The 24,759-nt window shown below is 57.6% G+C and overlaps 1 protein-coding gene across 6 annotated transcripts; it reads left to right on the top strand.

Moving 5' to 3' along the window:
• Nucleotides 1–479: 479 nt before the first annotated feature.
• On the top strand, nt 480–24,509 carry SRL (sarcalumenin). 6 transcript variants are annotated; one of them, XM_079320517.1, is made up of 9 exons: nt 480–631; nt 7,961–8,862; nt 8,905–8,974; nt 10,558–10,656; nt 11,503–11,598; nt 14,729–14,764; nt 19,226–19,342; nt 20,042–20,275; nt 20,847–24,509. In XM_079320517.1, exons 1-9 carry the CDS (start codon nt 571–573, stop codon nt 21,656–21,658), a joined length of 2,427 nt encoding a protein of 808 aa, XP_079176643.1. In that variant the 5' UTR covers nt 480–570; the 3' UTR covers nt 21,659–24,509. The 6 variants fall into 6 exon arrangements, with proteins under 6 accessions (XP_079176643.1, XP_079176641.1, XP_079176640.1 ...); XM_079320515.1 differs by having other exon boundaries at nt 7,961–8,974; nt 10,561–10,656; XM_079320514.1 differs by having other exon boundaries at nt 7,961–8,974.
• Nucleotides 24,510–24,759: the final 250 nt, after the last annotated feature.

Below are 24,759 nucleotides of genomic sequence, written 5' to 3'. Positions count from 1 at the left end.
TGTTTCCTTTGGGGTGTATGGCACTGCCTGGAGTTGGTGACCCGTGGTGGCTGGAGGGGATATCAGATCAGCTCAGGATGTGATGCTTGGGGCCATCCACCTGTGGGGATGGGTGAGGACACAGCCGGGCTATGATGCTCAGCTCTCCCTCTCCACAAATTCCTGCTCCAGCCCAAAAGGAGCTGCAGAAGCTGAGGCAGCTCAGGGAGCCCTACTACCCCACACCAGCAGAATTCTGGGGACAGTGCCCAGAGGAGCCCTGCAGGAACTTATTCCAGTAAAGGGAGAGAGGCACCCATTTCTGCTCTCACCGTGCTGGGGACTGTGGCCCCACACGAGCAGTGCCAGCCCAGGTCCCCACGCCCGGAGGTGCTCCCCATCCCTGACATGAGCCATGCCCAGTGTCCCATCTCCGTCCCCATCCCCAGGGCCCCCGGGAGCTCAAGAGCGGCGGCAGCAGCAGCAGCAGCATCTGTGCGGGCAGCTGCCTGCCCTGCCCTGCCTGCCCTGCCCCGCGCCGACGCCGTATAAATAGAGGCAGCGAGCGGCAGGGAGCTCCTGGCAGCCACCATGAAGCGCCTCAACCTGCTCTGCTGCTGCGTGGCCTCGCTCCTGCTCCTCGGCACCGCAGGTACGGGGGGCTGGGGCTCCCCGCGGCCGGGGGCACCGGGGGGCTGCGGGTGCCCGAGGGCTGTGGCCGCTGGCAGGGCTGGGGGGTCCACATGGGGCTGGGGGTGCCCTTGGGGCTGTGGGGACTCTGCGGGTGACGCTGGGTGTGCCCAGGTTTATGGGGTCCCCATGGGACTGGGGGTGCCCCAGGTTTATGGGGTCCCCATGGGGCTGGGGGTGCCCTTGGGACTGTGGCAACCCCATGGGGCTGGCAGGCCCCCACGGGGCTGTGGGGTCCCTATAGAGCTGCAGGTGCCCGTGGGGCTGGGGGTTCCTCCAGGTCTGTGGCAACCCCACGGGGCTGTGGGGTCCCTATAGAGCTGCAGGTGCCCGTGGGGGCGCGGATGTCTGTGGGGCAGTGGGTACCTAGAGGAGCTGCCTGTGGGGTGGGGGTGCCCGTGGAGCTGTGAGCACCTTTGGGCCTCTGTAGGGCTGCAGGTAACTGTGGGTGTCTGTGGGGGCCCTGCAGGGTTGCAGATAGGATTGTGGGTGCCTGTGGGGCTGAGAGTGCAGGAGAGGCTCTGGGGTGCCCAGTGAGCCCAGCCCTAGAGCAGGGAAGGGTGGCAGGGGTGCAGCGGTCCCCGCTCCCCAGCAGCTCTTCCAAGACTGCGGAGTCACCCACAAATGTGCAGGGAAACGTGTCGGGGGGCTGGGGACAGGAGGGGATGGCGGGAGGTGCAGATTGGGGTCCCTCTTACAGAGTCACGCTGGGCACAGAGGCCGTGCTGCCGCTGACATGCCTTGGGGCAGTGTCACCTGTGCCCGCCGTGGTGCTTGATTTTGGACTGGGGGGGAGCAGGGGGGTGTGTGCCAGGGCGCTGGGCATCTCTGAGGACCCCGGATCCCCTTCCTCGAGCTGTCCCATCCCCACTTCGCAGCCCGCTGCCCGGCCGGGTGTCCCCATCGCTGGTACCCTTGCTTGCCCTTGAGTTAATTCGGGCCGGTTCTCTGCCTGGCCGGGCTCCGGCGGCCGCGCAGCCGGGAGGGGGGCGGCTAAGAATGGAAACAGCCGTGTAAGGGGACACTGCGGCCGGCACCCGCGCCCCCCCGGCCGCGCCGCAGCCGCCCCGCGCGGCACCGCAGCTGCCAGCGCGGCACCCCCGGCCCGCCGCGTCCTGCCCTTTTAAGGGCATCTGGGGCCCTTCTGGCAATGAATGGGTTTGGGGGCAGGCGACACATCGCGACACAGGTGGGGTGGCCTCCGTGGGGCTGCGGGTGCGGGCTGTGCAGGGCGGTGGGGAGGTGTCCTGCGGGCAAGGCTGGTGGCTGCTGGCACTCCAAGAGGGGCTGGTGGCACTGTGGCACATCAGGAGCTCGTCTCCATGGTGGGTGGCCAGCAGCCCACATCGTGGTTTGGCTGAGGCTGGCATGGCACGGCACTGGGATCCCCCAGCCCAGATGAGGCTCTGGGGGCTGGCAGCCCCAGGACCAGCTCTGAGGAGTCCCCACCTGCCTATTGAGGGTAACGAATTTCACTCCAGTACTGTAGGTTTCCAAAAAAGCTCTAAGCAGTGGCATGACTCCTGCCCATGCTTCTGCTCCTCCAAGACCAATGGAATTTGCAGGATGAGTTTTGCTTTTCCTTTGGTGCCAAGCTGAACTCTCAGACCCAGCTCCTTTAGTGTGCAGGAAGTGCAGGAGAGGGTGTTTTTTTCATTTTTGGGATGTCTTCCCATTCAACCCCTGTTGGTGCCTGTGGGGTGCAGGTGTCCATGGGAAGAGAATGGGTCAAAGTCCAGTGGAGAACCAGGGGCTCCATTGGAACACCATGGCAAGGTGTGGTCCTTCGGGTTTAGTGGCACCTGGGGCTGCCAGCACCCTGCCACCATTCCCAGAGCCTGGGCATGGGAATTGCCCCCTGTCTATGCTCTTACAGCCCTCCCCAAGGCAGCTCATTGCACACATGGCTGGGGCTGGCAAAGCTCCCCCCAGGAGCCTGGCAGGGACCACCACTCTGTGGGGCAGCGGCTCATGGTGAAGGCACTCACCAATACTCCATCTACTCCTGCCCAGGGGGACACAACTCACAACTCAGAGCCTAGTCATCCCTTCCAGGCTGGGTGACCCCTGTGGCCACCAGCAATGGCCCACAGGGATGCTGGCAGGGCAGTGCCCACACACCGTGCTCAGCAGCTTTGCCCTGGGGATCCCTTGGCCCTGCAGCCACCATGGATTTGAGTGGGAGGGCAATTCCAGGCCATGCCACTACCACCTCTGAGCTGAGAGAACTTGGGGAAAGCCCTGGCTCAGTGGTGTCCTGCTGCAAGGCACTGCAGGGCTGGCACAGACCCCTCCTGGTGACAGCATGAGGGGTCTGTGCCAGCCTCAGCTTCTGGGAGTCCTCATCCTGCCTCCTCCTGGCAGGTGTCACCTCAGGATGAGCTCCATCACCATATTCTGGTGGCATCTTGGGGTGCCCCCATCACCCGGGATGTGTCACCTTGGAATGTCACTTTAGGGTGGGCTCCACCTCCCAGGTCAGAACATCCTGGGAGTGGGACTGTGACCCCTTGTGTGGGCTCAGGGCCCTGGGCATGGCACAGCCATGGGGACACCCCACCCTGACCATCCCAGGCCCATGGCCAACACAGAAACAGCCTCCCCAGAGCTGGGAACCTCTGTGTCCCAGTGACACCTCACTTCACTTGCTCCACCTCCAGCACAGCCACAGGCACCACTGCCCTTGGGTGTGTGTGAGACCAGGGGCTCAGGTGCCTTGGGTGCTTGTGCCACCTACATCCCTGTCACACCCCTGGTGTCTCACCCCAGGGAGACCCTGGTCTCTGTGGGTGTCCTTGCTTACCCCAAAGTGTTGGCTGAGCAGAGCAAGGCAGATGCTGGGCAGCTTGGCTCTGCTGTGACACCCTCTCCATCAGCCATCCTTGTGTGTGCAGGTGACATCCAGGGGGGCAGGAAGGCCAGGAGACCTTGCTTGTGCATGGCCCTGGTGGCACAGAGGTACCAGCACGGCTCTGTGCCTGGCACCAGGCTCTGCCATACCCAAGGACAACACTCTTGCCACATTCCCACTGAGTCCTACTCGCCAAGCTGGTGAAATCCCAGCCTGGCCATTGGGTCAGGGTGACCAGGTTGCTTCTGGAATTGCCAGTTCCCTGAGCTCTGCAGGAATAGCAGCAATCCTGGGCTATGCAGGACTCCACTGAGCTATTTCCAGCCTAGGGGACATTTCCCTTATAAGTGACAGCTGGAGGGAGCCATGAGCTCCTGTGCTGTGGGGGCTGCAGGAGGGGCAGGGGAGGCTCTGGACAGACACCCTGAGCCAGGATGGGGTGTTGGCAGTGGCAGAATGGTCCCAGTGCCAGCTGGGCACGTGGATCAACCCTTGGGGTCCCACAACCCCGGGTGCACTGTGGGAAAGGACGTGGAGCTTTGTGGCCCTGTGCCTGTGCTGCCAGGTCAGAGCCCAGGGCTGGGTCCCCCCACTCAGCATGGCCAGGCAGGATCTGCTCAGACATTCCCATGGATTTGAGGAGTTTGTGGGACATCAGGCATTAAAATCCAGGCTGGCAAGTCCAAGGGGTGACTGGGTGACCAGAAATGACCCAAGGAGGGACGGGGAGCCAGGCAGGCTTGTTCTGAAGGAACAGAGGATGTCTCTCAGGACACATCCCTGGGGTGGGTTGGTGAAGCTGCCATGGCTGGAGGCCAGGGGACAGGAGCAGTGGGACCTCCTGGACATCCTTGCTCTGGGAGAAGGGGCTCTCCCAGCCCCAGCCATACCACAGCATGTCCCTTGGGACCCCCAGCATTCCTCTAAGCTGCAAGGGACACCACAAGTGGATGTTCCTCGTTGTACAGTGTGTCATTTGCCTGTGCCAAAATACCTGACGTTTCCTGGCCGTCTGCTCACCAATGGACCCAGATCTCCTCAGCCAGGAAGCAGCAGGTGCTTCATCTCCTACTTTCCTCATCTTCCTGTCTTTTACAAGTCAGGGTTCAGGGTTCTTATAGACCTTAAGGCCGGGGAGACAATGGAAGAAATACCCTGCAGCAGTGATTCCCTATTTTCATCTCTATTTAGAAAGCTCCAAGTGCTTTGGTAGATTCTGGTGAGGTTTCTTTACCATATTTTAATAAAAATATCATATGGTTCTATCCAACCATTTATAGAAATCAAATAACTTCGTAACTTTTTTTAAACTAAACTTGAGATTTTCTGTACAAATGAAGTCAAGTGAGTTTGACAAAACTGTTTCCTAGTCCTCCCTCTGCATTGAAAACCAGGAATATATTTGCTTTATGCTGGAGTTTAGGGCTCATGAAGCTTCTGGAACATGATGATGTGTCTGGGCATCCTGGGTTTTGGGGTGCACAAGGGTTTGGAGAGCCAACCCCATCCTCAGCTCCATCCTTGTGCTTGTGTCCTCTGAGCTGCTTGAGCCCTCATGGGACATTCCCTCTGAAGGTGTTGGCCCAGCTGACCCCACACTGGAGCTGGGCTCCCTCTGCTCTGAGCCCTGGGCTGGCAGAGCACCACGGGGACCCACAGAGCCTGGAGGGAAGGGGTATCCCCATGAACAGGGGTCTGCAGCAAGTTCACCTGGAAAATCCCAGGAACTCCCTGACAGCTTCTTTGTGTCCAGGCAGCTCCCATGAGGTTTTAAAGAGTTTCTCCAGAATAAAGGCAGGGATGGATATTTGGGATACAAGGTCGCACCAAGCCCCCCCCCGGGAGGACACGGGGAGCACAGGACTCGCAGGAGCCAGTGGATAATACCCCAGGGGAGCGGGGATTGGGATCTGGGCAGGGGAAGGGGGCGTGTGAAAAGCCATCCCCAAGTCCAGGGCTCCGATTTCTGCTGGAGGGGGAGAGTGTCCCTCCAGGGCCACCTGTGCCCATCTGTCCCTCCTCACCGTCCTCCTGGAGGACCCGTTTTGCCGTCAGGTCGCTGCTGTTCTGTTGGTCCCCTCGCAGGGATGGAGGGGACACCGTGATGTTCAGCCGTGCCTCTCCTTCCCAAACCGGCCACGGCATCCCCGAACCGCGCCGTGGGCACTCCATCACCGCTGCCACCAGCTGAAAAAGTGTCCCCTGGCAGCTCAGGAAAGTCCCAGCACGAGAAAGGGGTGGCAGGGGCAATGCAAGCCAGGGACTCGCAGGGAGGTCAAGTCCCCGAGGGGAAAAGGGCGAGGTCTCCTCTCCGATGCCACCCATCTGCTTGGCACAATGCAAGGTGCGAACACGGGGAGCCCCGGTGTCACTTTACACCGTGGCTGTCCCCTCCCGGAGCCCCCCCAGGTGGGGACGTCACCCTTGGCTGGCAGCGGGGCGAGGGGCAGGGGCCAGGGGGGCGGGGGCTTCACGGGGCTGCTCCTCTCCATCCCGTACAGTTGCCGTGCCGTATTTTTAGCCTGCCGAGGGTGTTAAGCCCGTAACCTTCGGCCCATTTTGCACTCATCGGCCGGCCATGTGCAGGTCAGCACAATTCACCATGGATCGGGAGACCATGTAGGGGAAACAGGGAGAAGGAGGTGGAGAGGGGACAGGGACTTTATGGCAGACCTTGAAGGTCACAGGAAATAAAGCCCGTGAGCAGCACGCCGGCAGGGACATCCCCATCTGAGTGCCTGGGGGATATTTCCCTTTTTCCTCGAGGGATGGCTCGTGGTGGGCACTGGCCTTGCTGTTGTACCTGGCCATGGTGGGTGACGACCCCTCTGGGTCGGGGGGAGGCACACAGACCCCAGACAAAGCCATGGGGACTCTCAGGGTCTCCTCTGCCTGGTCTTGCCCTTCTGTGCTTTGACCCTCACTCCTCTACCAGCTCTCCAGGTCACCAGCAGTTTTTGGGCCAAACTGAGAATATCCCTGTTCCCATCAGCTGAGGGGACCCTCTATTGACTCAGGCTGGTTCCCAGGCCACTGGGGCCAGACAGAGCCATGCTGGCCCCAACCACTCAGGATTTGCAGGTCAAATATAGATATTCCCATTCAAGAGGCTCCTGCAGGGTCCCAGGGGTGTTGAAGGAAGGTGACCTGAAGGACCAGGGTGGGAGCTGCCCACCACTATCTCCCTCCATCTGGGAGGTGAACTGGGTGTCTGTGAGCTGTGTGCCAACAGAGGACAGCTAGGGCAGAGCAAGGGTGACCTGTGCATCTGCTTTGGGCAGGGTGAGGGGCTGCAGCTCTGCTGTGCCAGGGAACCAAGAGCCACTGGGAAGGAGGCCAGGCTGGGGGGCAGCCTGTTCTTCCCAGTGCCCACTGCTGGCATGGCACAAGCCTCCCAGTGTGACCTGGTCCTAGCTCACAGCCCCACTACCACAGAGATAAAACCACCATCCTGGCATCCCCAGACACAACAAACTGGGCTGAGGGGTCTGGGGCTGGCACCATGCTGACCCCAGCCCAGCTCCTCCTGTGCTTGGTCACCACAGGCCCTGTGGCCAAGCCCATTGAGCTCCAGCTTTGCCAAGGTGCTGCTGGACACAGGAGCCAGAGCAGAGGACGGGCCGTGCCCCCTCTCCTCCCGCAGCCTGGGTGGACGTGGCCTTTTTTCCTGCTTGGCATCTGCTTGCCAGCTGGAGTACAAAGGTATTATTTTGCCCTGAAACGCTCCCCTGGCATGAGATGTTTGGGGGGATTATTTAGACTAGCAGCAACTGTTTGTAACAGAGACAGTATAGCCGTGATCTTTTATTTTTGGCGCGCGCTGACCGATGTTAAATTGCAGTTGGAGCCTATGGAAAATACGGATGGATTCTCCTGGGCCACAGAACACACTCATTGTGTCCCCAGCAGCCGCACGGCCCGGCACATGCTTTCCTAGTGAAGGGACACTCACAATAAATAGCTCCTGAGCCCATGGGCAGGGTTAGGCACTGCCTGTGGAAGGCAGGATCCCATGCCAGGAAGCCTCTTCCTCCTCCACCCCCTCACTTCACCGCCCACCTTGGCTGGTGTGATACTCCCTCGAGTCAGGGCTGGGGAAGGACTCTTTTAACCTGCCAAGTGCCCACAGCCCCTCCCAATTTGCCGTTTTTACTCCTTTTCCTGTTTTTAGGGCAGCTTTGCCACCTTCCTGCAGTGCTTTGGGGCGGGCAGCAGCCCCAGTGCCAGGCAGCCAGGGGCTGGTGGACAGCCCCTGCCAGCTCTGCTTCAGCCCCCACAAACACCTCTTTGCACCCAACTTCTTGCAACAGGGACAGAAAATCGAGCTGGAGAAGGTTTAGGGAAGAGTTTAAACCTCTTGGTACCAGCCACAACTCCTCCCTCAGGGCCCTGGTGGGTGGCCAGCGCGGGTGGGACTGACTGAGCTGTTCTCGTGTTTAGAGCCGCGCGCCCCCGGCACTGCCCAGAGCCCCCCGCCTGCCACCGAGCCCCCACTGGAGGAGAAAGCTGATGGCAGCCCTGAGGAGGAGCAAGACAGTGGCACTGCCAATGCCTCTTTGCCTGGTGTCACCGAGGAGGGACGTGGAGAGGGGGAGAAGGAGCCGGCGGGAGGCCTGAGAGAGAGCCTGGGGCCAGGGGATGGACAGACAGAGGAGAGCAGCAAGGACCAGGGCCAGGAAGAACAGAGCTCAGGGGAGGATTTCATGGCAGCTCATCAAGGGGGGAGCCATGGGCCTGGCACACAAGACACCCTGGAGGATGAGGAGCCCAGCGCAGGGAAAGGAGGGTCTGAGGAGGAAGAGCAGCCAGGGGAAGAGCAAACAGAGGAGTCAGGAGCAGCATCTGCTCCTGAGGGAGGGGAGGAAAGAGATGAGCAGAGCTCAGAGGAAGATGAGGAGCAAGGAGAGCCTGAGGAAGGTGAACACGGGGAGTCTGAGGTAGATGGAGGCAAAGAGGAGTCTGAAGAGTCTAAGGAGGAGAAAGAGTCTGACGAAGATGGTGACAGGCCAGAGGATGAAGCTGAAGAGAATGACAAGGAAGCAGCGGGCACTTCCAACAAAAAGAGCCACAGCAAACTAGCAGCTGCTGGCACAGGAGAAGCCAGGGATGGCCCTGCCAGCTGCCATCACCCACCCTGTGGGGATGCAGCAGAAGACCCACCACCACCAGCAGAAGACCCGCCAGCAGCAGTGGAAAACCCACCAGTGGTGGAAGATCCACCAGCAAAAGAAGATCCACCAGCGACAGAAGACCCACCAACAGCAGTGGAAGACCCACTAGCAGCAGAAGACCCCCCTACAGTGGCAGAAAATCCTCCAGCAGCAGAAGACCCCCCAACAGTGGTGGAAAATCCCCCAGCAGCAGCAGACCCCCCTGCAGACAAGACCCCACTGGCAGGAACAGAGGTTCCCAGCACCCCCCCAGCTGCAGCCGAGCCCTGGCACAGCCAGATAGGTTGGAGTCTTTTCTTGTGGGTGTGCTGTAGCAGCAAGAGTGACCTCCCATCAGCCCAGTGGAGCTGAGCTTGGCACATTAAACCTCGCCTAGTGCATGGCCCTCTGCTAACGCTTGTGCTTGCCCGCCCGCCCCTAACAGCGCCCAGCGGGGGCAGCGAGGGCAGCATGGCACTCGGGCACTCATCGCAGTGTGCCAAAACTGAATGATGCTCCCCTCTCTCCACTCCAAGTCCGTGATTTCTCCTTCAGGATGTGGACATGGATACAATTTTTAACCTCCAGGCCCCTTTCAGCACTCGCAGATCTCTTAAAGACTCTTGATCCACCACCCTCAGAGTCCTCCAGGCCCTGGCTTGTGCAGGGGCAGGATGCTCCAAGGATGGTGGGGCTCCCGGGATTGTGGGGCTCCTCTTCACCAGCTCTTGGCTCGTAGGGAAGGTGTGAAGAACTAATCCAGGCCAATGAGCTGCTGAGGCACCAGCCCTGCTCAATCAGTGAAAGGCTAACTAGGGGAAAGGGACATGCCCCACCATGATTTCCTAGAAATATTTGTAGACTTTGGCCCACAGGTTGGGCAGTGACCTTTGGACCCAGATTAGTATTTTTGTTGTTTTCATTTGTAACGTCCCAGCTCAAAAAGCCTGCCATTTTTCCCAGAGGGCAAATCTGGTTTGGTCTCTGTGTCTTCACTTGGCAAGTCAAAAGGTCTTCCTCAGCCCAACACTCAGTAGATGCTCAACACAGTCTCAGGGCTTAGTGGTGCCCTGCTTGATCCTGTTGTCCCCAGACCTGTCCCCAAACCCCTGCTAAAGTCCAACCCAGCTCCCCATATCAAAAAGCACTCAGAAGCTCCTGGTGTGGCTGCACCTCCATGGCAAGGACACCTCTGTCTCCCAGTTTTGGGGACACTGGGGTGCCTCCCCCAGCAGAGGTGGTGGCCTCATGCTCCCCACGCCTGGTACGGAGCCATGAGGGACAGGGCACTGTGCAGAGAGCTCCAGGGGAATATGGAGACACAGGTGGGAGAACTGGGAGGGAACAGCCCACTGGAAAGGTGAGGCAGCCAGATGGGCCAGGCTGGCCTGTCCCCCAAGAGTCAGAGGCAGCCCCAGCCTCAGCACCCACATCTCCAGCTCAGTGAGCAGTTTTTGGGGCAGTGGGCAGACAGACAGGCAGCAGCACAAAGCACCCAAGGCTGAGCCCGCGGAGCCGCAGCTGCCGGGGGAAGCACCAGGCCCCGCTGGGCAGCAGCTGCCGCGTGTGCTCATGCTACATCCCAGCCCTGGGAGCCCCTTCCAGGCACATCCTCAGCATTCCCCACGAGCAGCCAGCCCCTCCCCGGAGCCAAGCAGTTGCCTGTGGTGCCTCCCCCAGCAGGCACAGCCCTGGCAGCCTCCGGGAGCCTGTGCTGAAGGGAAGGCACACGGCATGCCAAGGGTGACAGTGGCTGCCGTGGGCACGGCGTGCCCGCAGCCTCGGGATGTGTGTGCTCCCTGTGCCCTCTCCCTGGCAGCCGCTTGTGTGAGCTCCTGTGTGGGTTCCCCCCTCCACAGTAACAGCTCTCCTTGTTCTCTCCTCCAGAAGAGGTTGAAGATGCCAGCGAGCCGACCAAGCGCGACCGGTCCCACTTGGAGAACACCCTCAAGCTGAACGAGGAAAAACCTGCCGATGATGTCTCAGGTGAGGAGGCCCATGCACTAAGACCAGGATTTTCCTTCTCTTGTGTTCAGATTTTAACCTTGCTTCTTGCAGCTCTAGTAATGCCAGATATTCAGTAACAGCCCTTTGGCTGCTCTTGGGTTAATGTATTTTAGGTATTTTAAGGACACCCCTGAGAAAATATGAGAATTAGAAGGATATAGAGGCTGGAAGATGCAGATGGTGAATCAGGCACATCCCTGCTCAAAGATAGCTGGAGCAACTTGTAACAAAGGGTTGGGATTTTTACTCAAATTATATATTAGGTTTTGCCCCCTGGCAGTTTGGGCTGGAAAGGCAGTGATATGAGATATGTGGAAAAAGCTCCTCCTTTTTTTCTAGCAAGCAATTCAGGGGCCATGCCAGGGAGCCCTGGCACCACAGTGGAGGGCTTTTTGGGACTGTGGGTGTTGAGTGCTAAACACCACTTAGGAAGGATGCTCCTCCCATCAGCTGCTGGAAACAGATGGGGACAGTGCCCAGTGGAAAAGATTAGCAGGGGAGAGGCATCAAAATCCTAGAACAGCTTGGGTTGGGAGAGATGGTGAAGACCCTCTCACCCCACCCCTCTGCCATGAGCAGGACACCTTCCATAGACCACATTGCTCCAAGCCCTGTCCAACCTGGCCTTGGACACTTCCAGGGATACTGCAGATCCTCTGGGCAAAATGTGTGATTCAGATCAGTTTGGCCAAGATTTCAGCTGTAAGCCAAATCTCTTGATCCATGGCTGGGACACTCTCAGGACCTGCAGGGAATGGTCCCAGGAGGGTCTCACCCAGCCTGGTGGGATTTGCCTCTCACCTGCCCACATGCTTTGTCCCCCAGGAGTATTGCAGCGGCTGAGGAAGATCTACCACTCTTCCATCAAGCCCCTGGAACACTCCTACAGATACAACGAGCTGAGGCAGCACGAGATCACAGGTAATGCCACGGGCACTGGGGTCTGCAGCACCACCAGGTCCTTGGGATGCAGATAACAGCACAGAGAGCCTTGGATAGTGTGCCTTCCTTTGCAGGGAGTCTGTGAACATGCTGGGCTTAGAGGCCATGCCCTAGTGAACCCAGCAGCAGGAATTCCTGCCTCTGCCTCAGCCCATCTGCTGTCAGGGCCATCTGTGTGGGCTGAGCATTGAGCCCTGCCTGCCTCGGGTCTCCCACCTGCTCAACATCAATGCCCTGTACCCCTGCCAAGCAGAGATCATGGCCCAATGAAACTGGCTTGGCAAGGAAACTCAGGACCTCTCAAGGCTGGGGATGAGCTTCCTGGGGGTGGCTGGAGCTGGCATCCTTCCTGCTGGGTACAGGACACAGCCATGTGGGCAGGGTATTCCTCAAGCTCCACAGCCTTCACTCATCCTGAGAGTTGGAGTTTCCAGCCCTTGGCAATCTCAGACATATTGGATGGGGTGAGCAGGTCCCTGTGGCCCCTGGCATGGTGTGGGCTGAGACAGGTCACACATGTGTCCCTCCAGAAGAGGAAAGTGCAGCCGTGTCCCAAGATGCTCACAAGAAGCAGGAATTTCTTGTGACCCAAGAAACACAAGCAGCCTCATTTTCCAAGCACAGATGGCTCAAACCCAAGTCCAACTTCCTTGTTCACTGGAGTAATTCTCCTCTGAGTATCTATTCAAGCACAGCAGCCAGGGCCAGATGTCTCCTGAGTATCCAGGAGAGCCTCTGCTGACAGTGTCAGGACTTTGTGCCCATGTTAGCCTCCTGCCAAGGTCCTGAAGTTATCCTCCTTATACTGTAGCTCTGCCTGCCTCCCCAGATGTCCAGGTCCACACTCCTGCAGCCATGCCCTCCCTCCTGGTGAGGCAGGACCAGGATTTACCCTCCCCACAGAGCCTTCTTTTACAACTGGCCTTGCTCCACACAAGGCTCAGCTGAGTAACCTAGTGGGGCACATCCCTGTGGAGCAGAACTGCTTTCCAGACATCCCCCCCTGCAGCTCCTAAGTCTAGGTCAGACATTCTATAAGCAGGCTGGGACATTTCCCTACCCAGCCAGGCCATCTCCAGTGTAGAGCACAGGGAAGTTACCCTGTGGGAGGGTAACTGAGGGTCACAACAGCATGTCCTGATTGTCACCCCATGGCTGTTGACCTGTCCCCTGGCAACACCCCAACTTCCTTTCCAAGCTGCTCTGGTCTGTATTGGTGGTGTTTGCTGTCAGCTCAGCTTGGGACACAGTTTAGGAGGGTGTTTGGTGTTACAGGGGCAGCTGGTGGGCTGTAACCTCCACTTTGCTTTCACAGCCAGAGGATGCAGCCCCCAGCCTCAGTTCCCAGCCCTCAGGACTCCCTACCCTACCATTAATTCATCCCATGCCCAAGCAGCCACCTCACTGCTCCCTCTTTGGGAAGAAACAAGTGTTTCAGTGTTCCCCAGACTCCTGCTGGCTTCCTCCCTCAGCTCCTGAGGAAACAACCATTAACCCTGGTGTTTTCCCAGGTTCTCTCAAACCCAGCTCCTGAGCTGGGACAGCTGGTCCTGGTGTTCCTCCTGGCCTCAGCTCAACACTCCATGGTCCATTCCAGCTCCCTGTGAGGAACAGCCACCCCTCAGGCTGACAGTCCCCAGCACACCCCACTGTGTCCTACAGGGCATCTTCACAGTGCTGTGACCCTGGAGTTGGTGGCCCACAGTCCCCTCTTGCCCCAGGGAAGGGCACAGGGGTGCTGCACTGCCTCCAGTCCTTATCTCAGCTGTGAGACACCCTGGCCATGCTTCCCCCCCCAAAACTTTCTACGGACACCAAACTTGTTGAATGATGTCTAACAACCCACACCCTGGCACACACAGCCCTCTCTGGAAACCTACAGCTCAGCAGTTTGTCTTTCATACCCACAGATCCAGCTTTTCCCAGTCCCTCATTAGCAGTGTAATCAGAGAAACCTGCACATTAGTTACAGGGTTGGCCCAGGGAACCCTCTTGACATTGGGGGGCAGGTGAGGACACAGTGGAGCTCAGGGAGCCTTCTCAACACTTGCCCTTCTCAGTGCCCCTGTCCCCAGCGGGTTCATTCCATCAATGGTGTCCCTGCAGGCTGGGAGGTGCTCCCAGCTCCTCCCTGTGCCCCCTCTCTGCGATGGCTGCAGGGCACAGAGCTTCCAGCTCAGCTGGCTGGGAGAAGCAGGACAGCTGGGAGAGCTTTGGGGCAGGCCTGTCATGGAATCTGTGTGACCTTTGGAGGTGTAAACCAATATAGAGGGGTGCCGTGGCAGGCACCCTGGCCCCTCCATTACGTGGCAGCCTTCCATTTTGTCTCCCTTCCCACCAGCTCCGTTCACTGCAGTGCAATCCAAAGAGTTCCTCTGCTCCCCACAACATGTGAAAACTCCTGTGAAGTCCTGTGGGAGCTGTGGCTGTCACCATCAATTCTCAGGGTGCATCTCATAAAGCTCCCACACACCCTCTGCTTAAGCCTGGCAGATGCCATTTCCTTCTCCCTGCCTGCCACCCTCCCGCCTCTCTGCTCTGCCATCCCACGTGGATGCAGACACGCTCTGGCTGGGTCCAACTCTGTGCTTGGAGGGACTATCCCTAGCTGAGGGTGAGGGATTCTCCTAGCCCAGCCATGGGAAGCTTGCTGTGAGGTCACACCAGGTTGTGGTGCATGCTGGTGACCCTAATTACTGATATATGCTAATTAGCGAGTGTAGGGAATGACCTCCCAGATGCCATCACCAGCCGCAGGGCTGGGTCCAGGTGACCCTGTCACTGGGGTTCTCAGGACATTTGCTGGGTTGGTGGCTGCCTAACCCCGGCTTGTTGGGCTCCGTGTGCTCTGGGTGATGCCAGGGAAGGCAACAACCCCGCCGAGCAGGGGTTGGGATGCAGGGCACCCGCGCCACATCCCCGCCCTGCAGGGCAGACAGGGGTTCAACGCCGGTCCTGGGAGCTGCAGGTCGCTCCAGGCTGTAACTCCTTGTCTCCCGCTGGGAATGTGGCCATCAGTTCCCTCCTTGTCCTGGAGCACACCCGGGCTGTCGCATCCCTCCTCGGACTCACGGTTCCTTTTCTCTCTCCCCGTGGCCCTGGCTAACAGCTTACCCCGGACGCACCCTGGGCTCCTCGGCCACAGGTTGGTATCGCCGCCTGCTCCCTGCATGCTGCCGGCGCTGCCTGCGCTCTGCACTGCCCCCGGCTTCCCCGGCTGCTGCCCGCTCCGCCGCACTGCCCAGGCACCGAGCAGAGCCGGGACCCGCCGTCCCCACCGACAGGGTCCCCTGCCCTTCCAGAGCCCGCACTCTGTGCGTCCCCACAGCCCCATCCTTCCCTCCTGTCCTCTCCTCGCCCAGGCTCTGACACGTTTTCCTCTTGGTTTAAGACTGAGACGCAGCATATTCCTCTGGCCAGGGTTCAAAGGCGATTCTATGAGAGCGGCTGAGTGAGATGGGGGTTCAATCTGGACAAAAGGAGGCTCAGGGGGGATCTTCTCGCTCCCAACTCCCTGACTGGAGGGTGGAGCCAGGTAGGGGCTGGGTCTGCTCCCAAGAAACAAGGAACAGGGCAAGAAGAAACGGCTTCAAGTTTCACCCGAGGAAGCTTGGATTGAATATTGGGAAAATTTCTTCAGAGAAAGGGCTGTCAGGCCCTGGCACAGCTGCCCAGGGCAGAGGTGGAATCCCTAATCCCGGGGGGATTTAAAAACCCTGTGGACATGGCACTTGGGGACGTGAGTTAGTGGTGGCCTTGGCAATGCTGTGGGAGCATTTAGAACTGGTGATCTTAGAAGGCTTTTCCAACCTAAACAATTCCATGATTGCATGTGTCAGACCTTTAGGTTGATCTCTCACCTATGGCATGAGCTGGAGGAGCTCAGCTGATAGCTTGTCCTATAGAGGGGATCTCTTCGCACCCTTCCCTCTCCTATGTGCAGAAACTTTCCTGAATGTCCACCCTTGATCCCACAGCAGCTGTCCCAGTAACACGGGCTGGCCCCTGCCCAGCAGCCTCAGCCCCCTCAGAAGCTCGAGCTGGCTCCTGTCCCTGCCTGTCCTGCTCAGGGTGTGCTGCCAGGTCCCCCCAGAGGATCAGGAGATGGGAGACACTCCAAGAAATGCCAGCCAACACCCAGCCCTTCCCCTGGGCCTGGTGCTTAGCCACGAGAACAATGCTCCTGCAGGGAAATCCCATCTTCTGTCCCTCCTGTCCTGCCCCACGGCCACGCTGCCAGACCCTGCCAAACCAGGCTCCTTTGGACACGGCCACAGCAGAGCCCTGCTGGGGCCTGGAGAGCCACTGGCTGCTGCTGTGCCAGGTGGCAGCAGTGGAGAGGGCTGTGGGTATTTATAGCATATTCCGATAGCTGCCTTATCTCATCTCGGGCTCAGGCGCTCGCACACGTGCTGCCGGGGTGGGTGCAGCCACGGGGGGACATGGGAGGCACAGGACACCTGCAGCCACGTGGGCTCGTCCCTCTGTCTATGGACACACGTGTTGTGAGGATACTCATGGAGCTGGAGGCTTTGGGAGCAAGGGTTGCCCTCCAAGGATTGCTGGATCCGTGCCATGGGCACATGGCTGGCGGTGCTTGTGGCATGGGGGTGGGACGGAAGTCTGGGGTTTGCTGGGAGTCTCCTCAGGTGTTCCAGCCTTCCTGGGTGGCTTGAGGACAAAGAAGACGTTGGTGCCCGTGGCTCAGTTGGAGCCAGGAGAGGAAGGAGGTGCTCTGCTTTGCTCAGCATCCTCAGGACAGACTTGCACTTGAGGGAGAGGCCACAGCGGGCACATCTGCTGGGCTTGAGGACAAGGGGGGACAAGGCACTGCCCAGGATTAATCACAGAATCATGGAATGATTTAGGATGGAAAGGACCTTAAAGTTCACCCTGTTCAACCTCGTGCCATGGGCAGGGACAACTTCCACTATCCCAGGTTGCTCTAAGTTCTGTCCAACCTGGCCTTGGGCTCTTCCAGGGATCCAGGGGCAGCTACAACTGCTCTGGACACCTTGTGCCAGGGCCTCCCCACCCTCACAGGGAAGAATTTCTCCCTAAATCCCATCTAACCCGGCCCTCTCTTAGTGTGAGGCCATTCTCCTGTGCCTTATCACTCCAGACCCTCATCCAAGGTCCCTCTCCAGTTCTCTTGGATCTCCTTTAGTCACTGGAAGGTGACTAAAGTTCTTCCCAGAGCTGCCTCTTCTCCTCCCCAGAGCAGCAGTGCTTCCAACCAACGGCAGACTGTCACTGCCAAAGGAAAATCTCACAGAAAGCCACTACTCAATGAAAGAAAACTACTTGGACATCCACACTGCTGCTATGCCCGGAGCTGAGCAGCCCAAGCAGACCCAGGCTCTGCGCAGGGATGAGCCTGGGGCTCGTCTGAGCTTGAGCTGAGAGCGAGCAGCCACAGGGTGGCTGGAGAGAGCCGCGGTGATGGAGCTGCTGCCATCCCCGCCCGGCTGCCTGCGAGCTCCGGCTCTTTGCCGCTGTCTGAACCATCAAACTGACCCGAATTGCTGCTGATAGACACGGCACGGAGACATAGCAGAGACACACCCTCCTGGGTGGGAGATGTTCCCTCTCTCCCAGCCTCTGGGCAAGCAGCAGGGAATCCCTACCCGGCCTCCCATCCTTCATCTGCTGCACTTCCTGCAGAGTTGCAAGTGCCTGGCAATGCCCACACAGCCCATGGGGGGTAGAGAGGTGCTCGAGGGGCTGTGGGTGGCCAGGCAGGGGGGCTGCCCATGTCACTGCCCACCTTGGCTTGGCTCCATGGAGCAGAGAGGGAGATGTGCAGCAGTGCTGGAGTTCACAGGTGTCACATTCACACAGTCACACCTGGCCAGGGATGTGTTATGAAAGAAAGCACTCAGGGACCCACCCCAAACCTCTGGCACAACATCACAGGGAAAATGGTAATAATAACAACCATCCGTAACCTAATTAAAGCTGGCAAGAGAGCAGAGCAGCGGCGACAGAGCGGCAGAGGAATGATTAATAATGAGAGTCCAAGGTTTCAACACTTGTTTTGGTCCCATGTGAGAAGACAAGGCTGGATTCCTGCAGCTGCCAGCTGCAGTGGGGTGCAGGAAAAACCAAGTACCTGCTTCAGAGGTGCTGCCCTGCTTTGTGAAGGAGGGCTGAGCTGTATGGATGCAGCAGTGCCTCATGGAGGGGTGTCCCCAGCCCATTTCCTTCCCCACGGTGAGCCTGTGATGGGGCAGACACAGCAGGAGGAGGCTGGAATGTTCTCCCCAGTGCCTGCCCCTATGGCCAGATGGGTTCAGTGTGAAGCTGCCATGCAGTGCCCTCCAGCACCCTTGGAGGAGCTCAGCACCATGGGGACTTTGTGGCTTCCCCCACCTTGGAGATGGATCCCTGGCCTGCTGGAAAGCTGCTGGACCACCAGGGGCTCTCAGCTACCTCATGGAAAATAGTTCTGCCTTAGGCATGGGAATGAAGAGAAGGTGTTGAAGGCAGCACAGCTTGCCAAGGGCATCTCCTTGCCTTGGGCCATAGGGGAAGGCTCTGCTCCAGCTGAGATAGCAGCTCCCAGCTCCTCTGGTGCCATCCATCCCCTGGCTGAACTGCTAGCAACAATGGGATGGACCCTCTCCCACCCTGAGCATAGGCTGGGGTTGGTTTTCACCAATGGGAACTCACCCACTTTTACTTCCATTCTTGTCCTGTTTCGGACTCACAGACTCCCGTGTGTCCTGGGCACAGCTTGAGGGCTGGCATCAGGCCCTGGGCTCTTCTGGTTCCACTGGCTGGGGGGTCGAGCAGTGTGGGCACAAGCTGATTGCATGAGACCTGTTTGAGCAGGGATTGCTCCTAGGGGCGCTGGTTGCGTGTGTCCAGGGACGTCTGTGCTCCTGGACTGATGGCTTGGCATGGGGACAGGTCAGCATCCTCGTGGAAAAAAAACCTGTGTGACTTGAAGAATGCAGGATGGGGGCTACAGTTCACTCTCCTTTTGCCTTTCCCCAAGCTCAAAGCGGGGCTGTTTGCCCTCCCCACATCCAGCTGGAGCCTCACAGCCAGGCAGTGACCTCCCGCTCGGCTGGAGGGTCGGGAGGCACGGCCCGGGGGCAGCTCCCTGCGAGGGCACGGTGAAAGGCTGGCAGGCTGCTGGCTCGAGGCTCGCACCGCGCTTACCAAGCCCTGCCCGCAGCTCTCCCGAAGGCACGGCAGCTCCCCCTGCCCGGGCACCGGCCCGGCTGCGGCACGGCCCCTGCTTTGCGGCGGCTGCTGCCTTCAAACAGCACCCCCACCCCGCAGCCAGCCCCAAACTCACCCGGCTAAACCAAAACAAACCGAGACAAGGCTTAAAAGACCTTCCAGTCCTCCGTAGTGTAAGAAGGGCTGAACCTCGGGGAAGGTGGGGCAGCGAGGTGGGCTCTGCCGCAGAGCACGGGGCCGTCCCGCTCCCGCAGCCGGCGCGGCGCTGCCTGGGCTGGCGAATGGCTGGTGGCCCCGAAGGGCGGCTGTTTGCCCGCACCGCTCACATGGGATGCTCGTTACAGCCGGGAGTTAATGGCACGGCGGCGACGGCTATTGTTCCTTCACTTCCTCTTGTTATTTCCCCTCTCCGCAGATGGGGAGATCACTTCCAAGCCTATGGTGCTATTCCTGGGACCGTGGAGCGTCGGCAAGTCCTCCATGATAAACTACCTCCTGGGGCTGGACAACACTCCCTACCAGCTCTACACAGGTACCACACTCACTGCTTTGCCAAGCAGGGGCAGGCACCTGCATTTCCACATCCATGCAATTCCCGGCCGTGTCTCTTCCATCCCTCCTTACAGCAGGGAGCCTGGAATCTGCTCTGTGCCACCAGACTGCGGTGCCATGTGGAGGGAGAGGTTCCCCATCACAGTCTGTCCACCCTTCCGAGGTGGAGGAGAGCATCTCTCCCACAACATCTTCATCCTGCAGCACAGGGCTCTCAGCTCCCAACCCCATCCCCATCCCCAACCCCGTGAGTGGCAGTCATGTCAAAAGGAGAGCTCACCTTTCCCTTGCCCCCTCCCCTCTGCACATGCAGCCAGCTAATTTACCCTCCCAGGAGAAAAGCCATTCCCCTTCCTTCCTCCCTGCTTCCACGGATGTCATCTCACAGCTAAGGGCAGATGTCCATGGCCAGATCAGTGCTGTGGTAATGAGGGCTCCCAGGAGATGGCTCTCCATGATGCCTTGTGCAATCAGGCCACTTCCAGAGAAGCCAGACCCCATAGACAACAACCCCTTGACATCTTCCCAAGAAGTCTGGGCAGGAACTTCAGGCTGCTTGCCTTGCCCCAGCATCTCTTGAGAAGCATGCACTGTTCCTAATGTTCCCAACCTCAGGCCATCCCTGTTGTGTCCATAGCCTGGATTTCACACCTCTGCTGCTCCTCTCATTGCTGCACAGGGGCAGAACCCACCACCTCCGAGTTCACTGTCATCATGCACGGCCCCAAGCTGAAGACCATTGAGGGCATCGTGATGGCTGCTGACAGCGCCCGCTCCTTCTCGCCCCTGGAGAAGTTTGGGCAGAACTTCTTGGAGAAGCTGATAGGCATCGAGGTGCCCCACAAACTGCTGGAGCGAGTCACCTTCGTGGACACACCAGGAATCATCGAAAACCGCAAGCAGCAAGAAAGAGGTAGGGGTTCACTGGGTTCATCTAAGGGACCCAAAAAAGATGCCATGATGATCTGAGGTGACAAAGGTGGCTGAAGCACAATGGAGAAGCGTCCTGACACAACACAGGCTGCCCAGGACAGTGGTGGAGTCACCATCCCTTGAGGGGATTTAAAAGATGTGTGGATGTGGCACTTGGGGACAAGGGTTTACTGGTGGCTATGGCAGTGCTGGGGGAATGGTTGGACTCGATGATCTTAGAGGGCTTCCCCAACCATAATGGGAATTATGGTTATCTGCTCACAGGAACAGCAGGAACCTGTGGTCAGCATCAGGGAGGAGGAAGGTCTGGAGATAAGGTGAGAGAGACAGGCAGTCACAGGCCCAGACACCCAGTGATGGCTTTTTGTGCCAAGAAGCTCCAAAATGTTTTTAGCATGTGAGAAAGAGGTTCTAAGCCACAGGGAAAGTCTGCTGTGCTTCACAACCCCTGGGACCCAAATGGGGATTGAGACACAGCAGGCTCATGGTTTATCAACCCCTTGATGAAGGGACTCATCCTGCATTGGATTTCCCTCTTTCCTCTCCTCAAGGTTACCCATTCAATGACGTGTGCCAGTGGTTCATTGACAGAGCTGATCTCATCTTTGTTGTCTTTGACCCCACGAAGCTGGATGTGGGCTTGGAGCTGGAGATGCTGTTTCGGCAGCTGAAGGGCCGCGAGTCTCAGATCCGAATCATCCTGAACAAAGCCGACAGCCTAGCGACCCAGGAGCTGATGAGAGTCTACGGCGCCTTGTTCTGGAGCCTGGCTCCTCTCATCAACGTCACAGAGCCGCCCAGGGTGTACGTTAGCTCCTTCTGGCCCCATGACTACCATCCAGAAACCCACAGAGACCTGTTCCTCAAAGAAGAGATATCGCTCCTGGAAGATCTCAACCAGGTGATTGAGAACAGGATGGAAAACAAGATTGCCTTCATCCGCCAGCACGCCATCCGGGTGCGCATCCACGCCCTGCTGGTCGATCGCTATCTGCAGACCTACAAGGACAAAATGACCTTCTTTAGCGATGGAGAACTGGTGTTCAGGGACATTGTGGAAGATCCTGACAGGTTCTTTATCTTTAAGTCCATTCTGGCAAAGACCAATGTCAGCAAATTTGACCTCCCCAACCGCGAGGCTTACAAGGACTTCTTTGGCATCAACCCCATCACCAGTTTTAAGCTGCTGTCTCAGCAGTGTTCCTACATGGGAGGGTGTTTCCTAGAGAAGATCGAGAAGGCCATCACCCGGGAGCTCCCCGATCTCTTGGGAAGCCTGGGCTTGGGCAAGAAGCCCAACGTCCTCTCCTGTGACGTCACTGGCTGTGGCGAAACCCCAAAGAATCGCTACAGAAAACCCTAAGGTGACCCACAACCCAACTGTCCACGTGTTCCTACTGGTGAATGAGCTTATGTCTTATCTGTCCAAGAAGCCGTGGTTTGTTAACCCTTTGAGCGCCGCGCTGGCAAAGGCTACCGTACGATGAGGACTTTGAGTCACTGACATCGATGGCAGGGGAAGATGGGTGGGCATAAGGAAGAGAATAAAAACTGTGAATTCCTGACATTTTATCTTTGTTCTTTCGAGTAGAAGGCAATGTTTAAGCTGTAAGTATGAGCAATGCATGGACAGGACTGCAGCTGCTTTTCCACTGGTGCCAAGAGTGCATGAAGAGGAATTTCAGCTTCTGCATCCCCGAAGCCATGAGGGAGTGAGAACAAGGGCACGGCGTGAGAGCACAGGAGAGAGCAGTGACACACTAACCCAGGCATCACCAGGAGCACTGGTCAAGGAAGGAGAGGCCATGTCCCAGCTGTTGTTTTCAGGCACAAACTTGCTACAAATCTCAGCAAATATTGATCTTGTTTTTATTTCCAAGACCTCTGTGTCACCTGGAGAGTTCTTTTTTCACTTGATAGCTCAGTTGATCTTCTGCAGCCTTCATGTGGGTGTTTGACTTAAGAAGCAGCCTTTGCAGGGGTGTTTGTAGTTCCAGACAGGCAGCCATGATGGGATTTGCAAGTCCATGGCAGAGGAAGAAATGGGGTGGAAAAGAGCAGCCAGCACTGGCTGAGCTGTGCTGGAGGAGGAGGGCCAGCACCCCAAATCAGATGGTCTCACAAAGAGATGTGAGCAGGGTTTCCTTCCCAGGACCAGCACAGAAGAAGGCACCTCATGCCTACGTGTGTCATTAACCTCAAAACCCACGCTAGCAAGTCTTGTCTGAGGACCAGCAGAGCTCCAAGGGTGAGGGTTTGGCAGTTTGCCTTTGCTCAAGTCCATGTTGCTCTTTTCTCAGTCAGCCCTCTGTGTTTTTGTTCTCTGTGGAGGGAGGCAGGAAGGGGGGGCATTAGCTGTGAAGTTTAAAAGGTCACATCCCTTTTGCCCACCTGCTGATCTGTTCTCCTCAGGACAGTTCAGGCAGGTTTCTGGGGCTTGCTTTCCAAACTCCTCCCTTTTTAGCCATTTGTTGGCTCGTCTCTGAGCATCGGTGCTCAGTCCTGAAGGAGTATTGCTTTGGAAGCAGCCAAGCAGGGTGAGGTTCCCTATGGACAGCTGACCTTGAAACTTGGCCCTCATGGGCAGCATTGCTGTCTGCCAAGCTGAGCCCAAACCAAACAGGAGATAGATGTTGTCCTGGATGGAAAACCGGCACCAAGGACCTGTTGAAAGTCCTTCCTCCTGCCAAACACCCACAGCAAGTGCTGCTCTCCAGGAAATCTCTGGAGAAAAGGGACTTACCTTTAACAGAAGCAAGAGGACATGGCAATGCTGGCTAAAGCAAGAAAAAGGCAAAAGGAATGAAAGAGGGAAAAAGAAAGCTGGAAATGGAAGGCTGTGTTGTGATGGGGAGGATGTGAAGGGCATCTCCACATGTGCAACAGGACATGAGCTATGGCAGGAGGCCTGGGAGGGCTCCATGTCCCCCAGACACTGCAATGAAGAGGTCCCCTTGAATCCAGGTGAGTTTGAAGGGATGCTACTGCAGGAACTTCAACGTTCCTGGCCTCTGCTTCAAGGTGGGACTTGACGTTTGAACTGATGAAACTGAGACTGAAGTCTATGTCCAAGCACGGGGCAGGTTCAGGAAGAGGGATTTTGCCTACACTGCAGAGGGAGCAGAGGTGCAAGGGAAGACAAGCAGTGTCAGAGAGAGCAGCAGCCAGAGCAGTCTGGAGAGAAAGAATGTGCTTGTGAGTACTGTGAGGTCTCAAACCTGCCCCATTGCTGCTGCCCTTCTGCTGTAGTTCCTTCTTTCTTGTCCACAATCCCGTTGCTCATCAGTTTTCCTCTCCATCTGTTGTTCTCTCTCCTCTGTCGGACTGGTCTGCATGGTTTTTTAATAGCTAAGGGAATAGAATCACCAACAGAAACTGGCTGATGCTGTCACTGTTCCTGCTGTCACATTGTGTGTCACTGTCACGGAAAGCAAAGGCCTTTAAACATTTCTGTTTGCAAGCACTGTATTGCACCATCTCTTTCCTTGTTCCTCTGTCCCCCTGAGGTTTTTACCTGATTAAGCCCCTTTACCCAGGGAAAGGCCCCCTGTCCCACAAAGAGTACTGACCTTGAAGGCACTGTTACTGTGCTCTCAGGCCACTCCCATCGTTCTCCTCACCCTTTCTCTGGTTTCCTTTTACCTTGCTTTATTTTCCAGCCCTCATCGCCTCCTCTCCTCCCTTCCTCTGCCCTGCAGCACCTGCACACCCTGTGCAAATCCTCAGTGCCTGTGTGCTGAATGGGGCTCCCCCATGACAGCAAAACCCTTTTCCCCCCTGATATGGTTTGTTTGGGCTCTACTTCCAAAGCCATGTCATTAGTGGTCTGTTCCCTGCTTCCTGTGGCATACCCTGACCCAGTCCCGTGCTGCCTCAGGGAGATGTCACCACTGAGATTCCTCCTCTCCTACGGATCCAAGTGGCTGTCAGTCCCAAGGAGATTGCAGCTCCCAGCCCAGGTCTCACTGAGCTTTCTTAGGAGACCTCTGGGAATTTAGGAGTGGAAAAATGGGGAGCAGGTAGACATTTTCATTCTGCTGAGAAACCCAAACCCCCCAGCATTTGGGGGTGAACATCTTGCCCAAGAGCTTTGTGGAAGGGAGGGAGGGAACTGGGGCACAGGCCCTGTAGATGCCTGTGATCATGTGCATTGGGATAAAACTGTCAGCTTGAACATCAGCCTGTCTAATAAAACCTGATATTTTCCAAACACACTCCCTGGAGATGTTTGTTTTGTTTCTCCTCCTGGTGTGGGAGAGAGTGCTGGCACTGGGGTAGCTGGAGGGGTGCAGCTGCAGGGAGCAAGGCAGGAACTTCCCATCTCCTTCCCTGCACCCCAGCTTTGGCCTCTGTCTCTTTCACAGGACCTGCCAGCCATGCCTGAGTCATCTGGCTGCTTTTCACACCTGTCTCCTTGTGCCACAGGCCTAAGAGGCAAAGCAAACCCCAACTCCTTTGCTTTGT

This window comes from Erithacus rubecula, assembly GCF_903797595.1.
Source record: "Erithacus rubecula genome assembly, chromosome: 17".
In the NCBI taxonomy this organism is placed as follows: domain Eukaryota; kingdom Metazoa; phylum Chordata; class Aves; order Passeriformes; family Muscicapidae; genus Erithacus; species Erithacus rubecula.
The sequence above is the reverse complement of the archived record's forward strand: the minus strand, read 5'-3'. Positions and strand labels throughout refer to the sequence as shown.

Bases quoted from the DNA above. Each gene is read 5' to 3' on its own strand.
- SRL (XM_079320514.1), top strand. From the start codon at position 571: ATGAAGCGCCTCAACCTGCTCTGCTGCTGCGTGGCCTCGCTCCTGCTC. The intron at 8,975-10,557 runs GTTGGAGTCTTT...TCTCTCCTCCAG, and splicing joins GCCCTGGCACAGCCAGATAG to AAGAGGTTGAAGATGCCAGC. The intron at 14,765-19,225 runs GTTGGTATCGCC...CCCTCTCCGCAG, and splicing joins CCTGGGCTCCTCGGCCACAG to ATGGGGAGATCACTTCCAAG.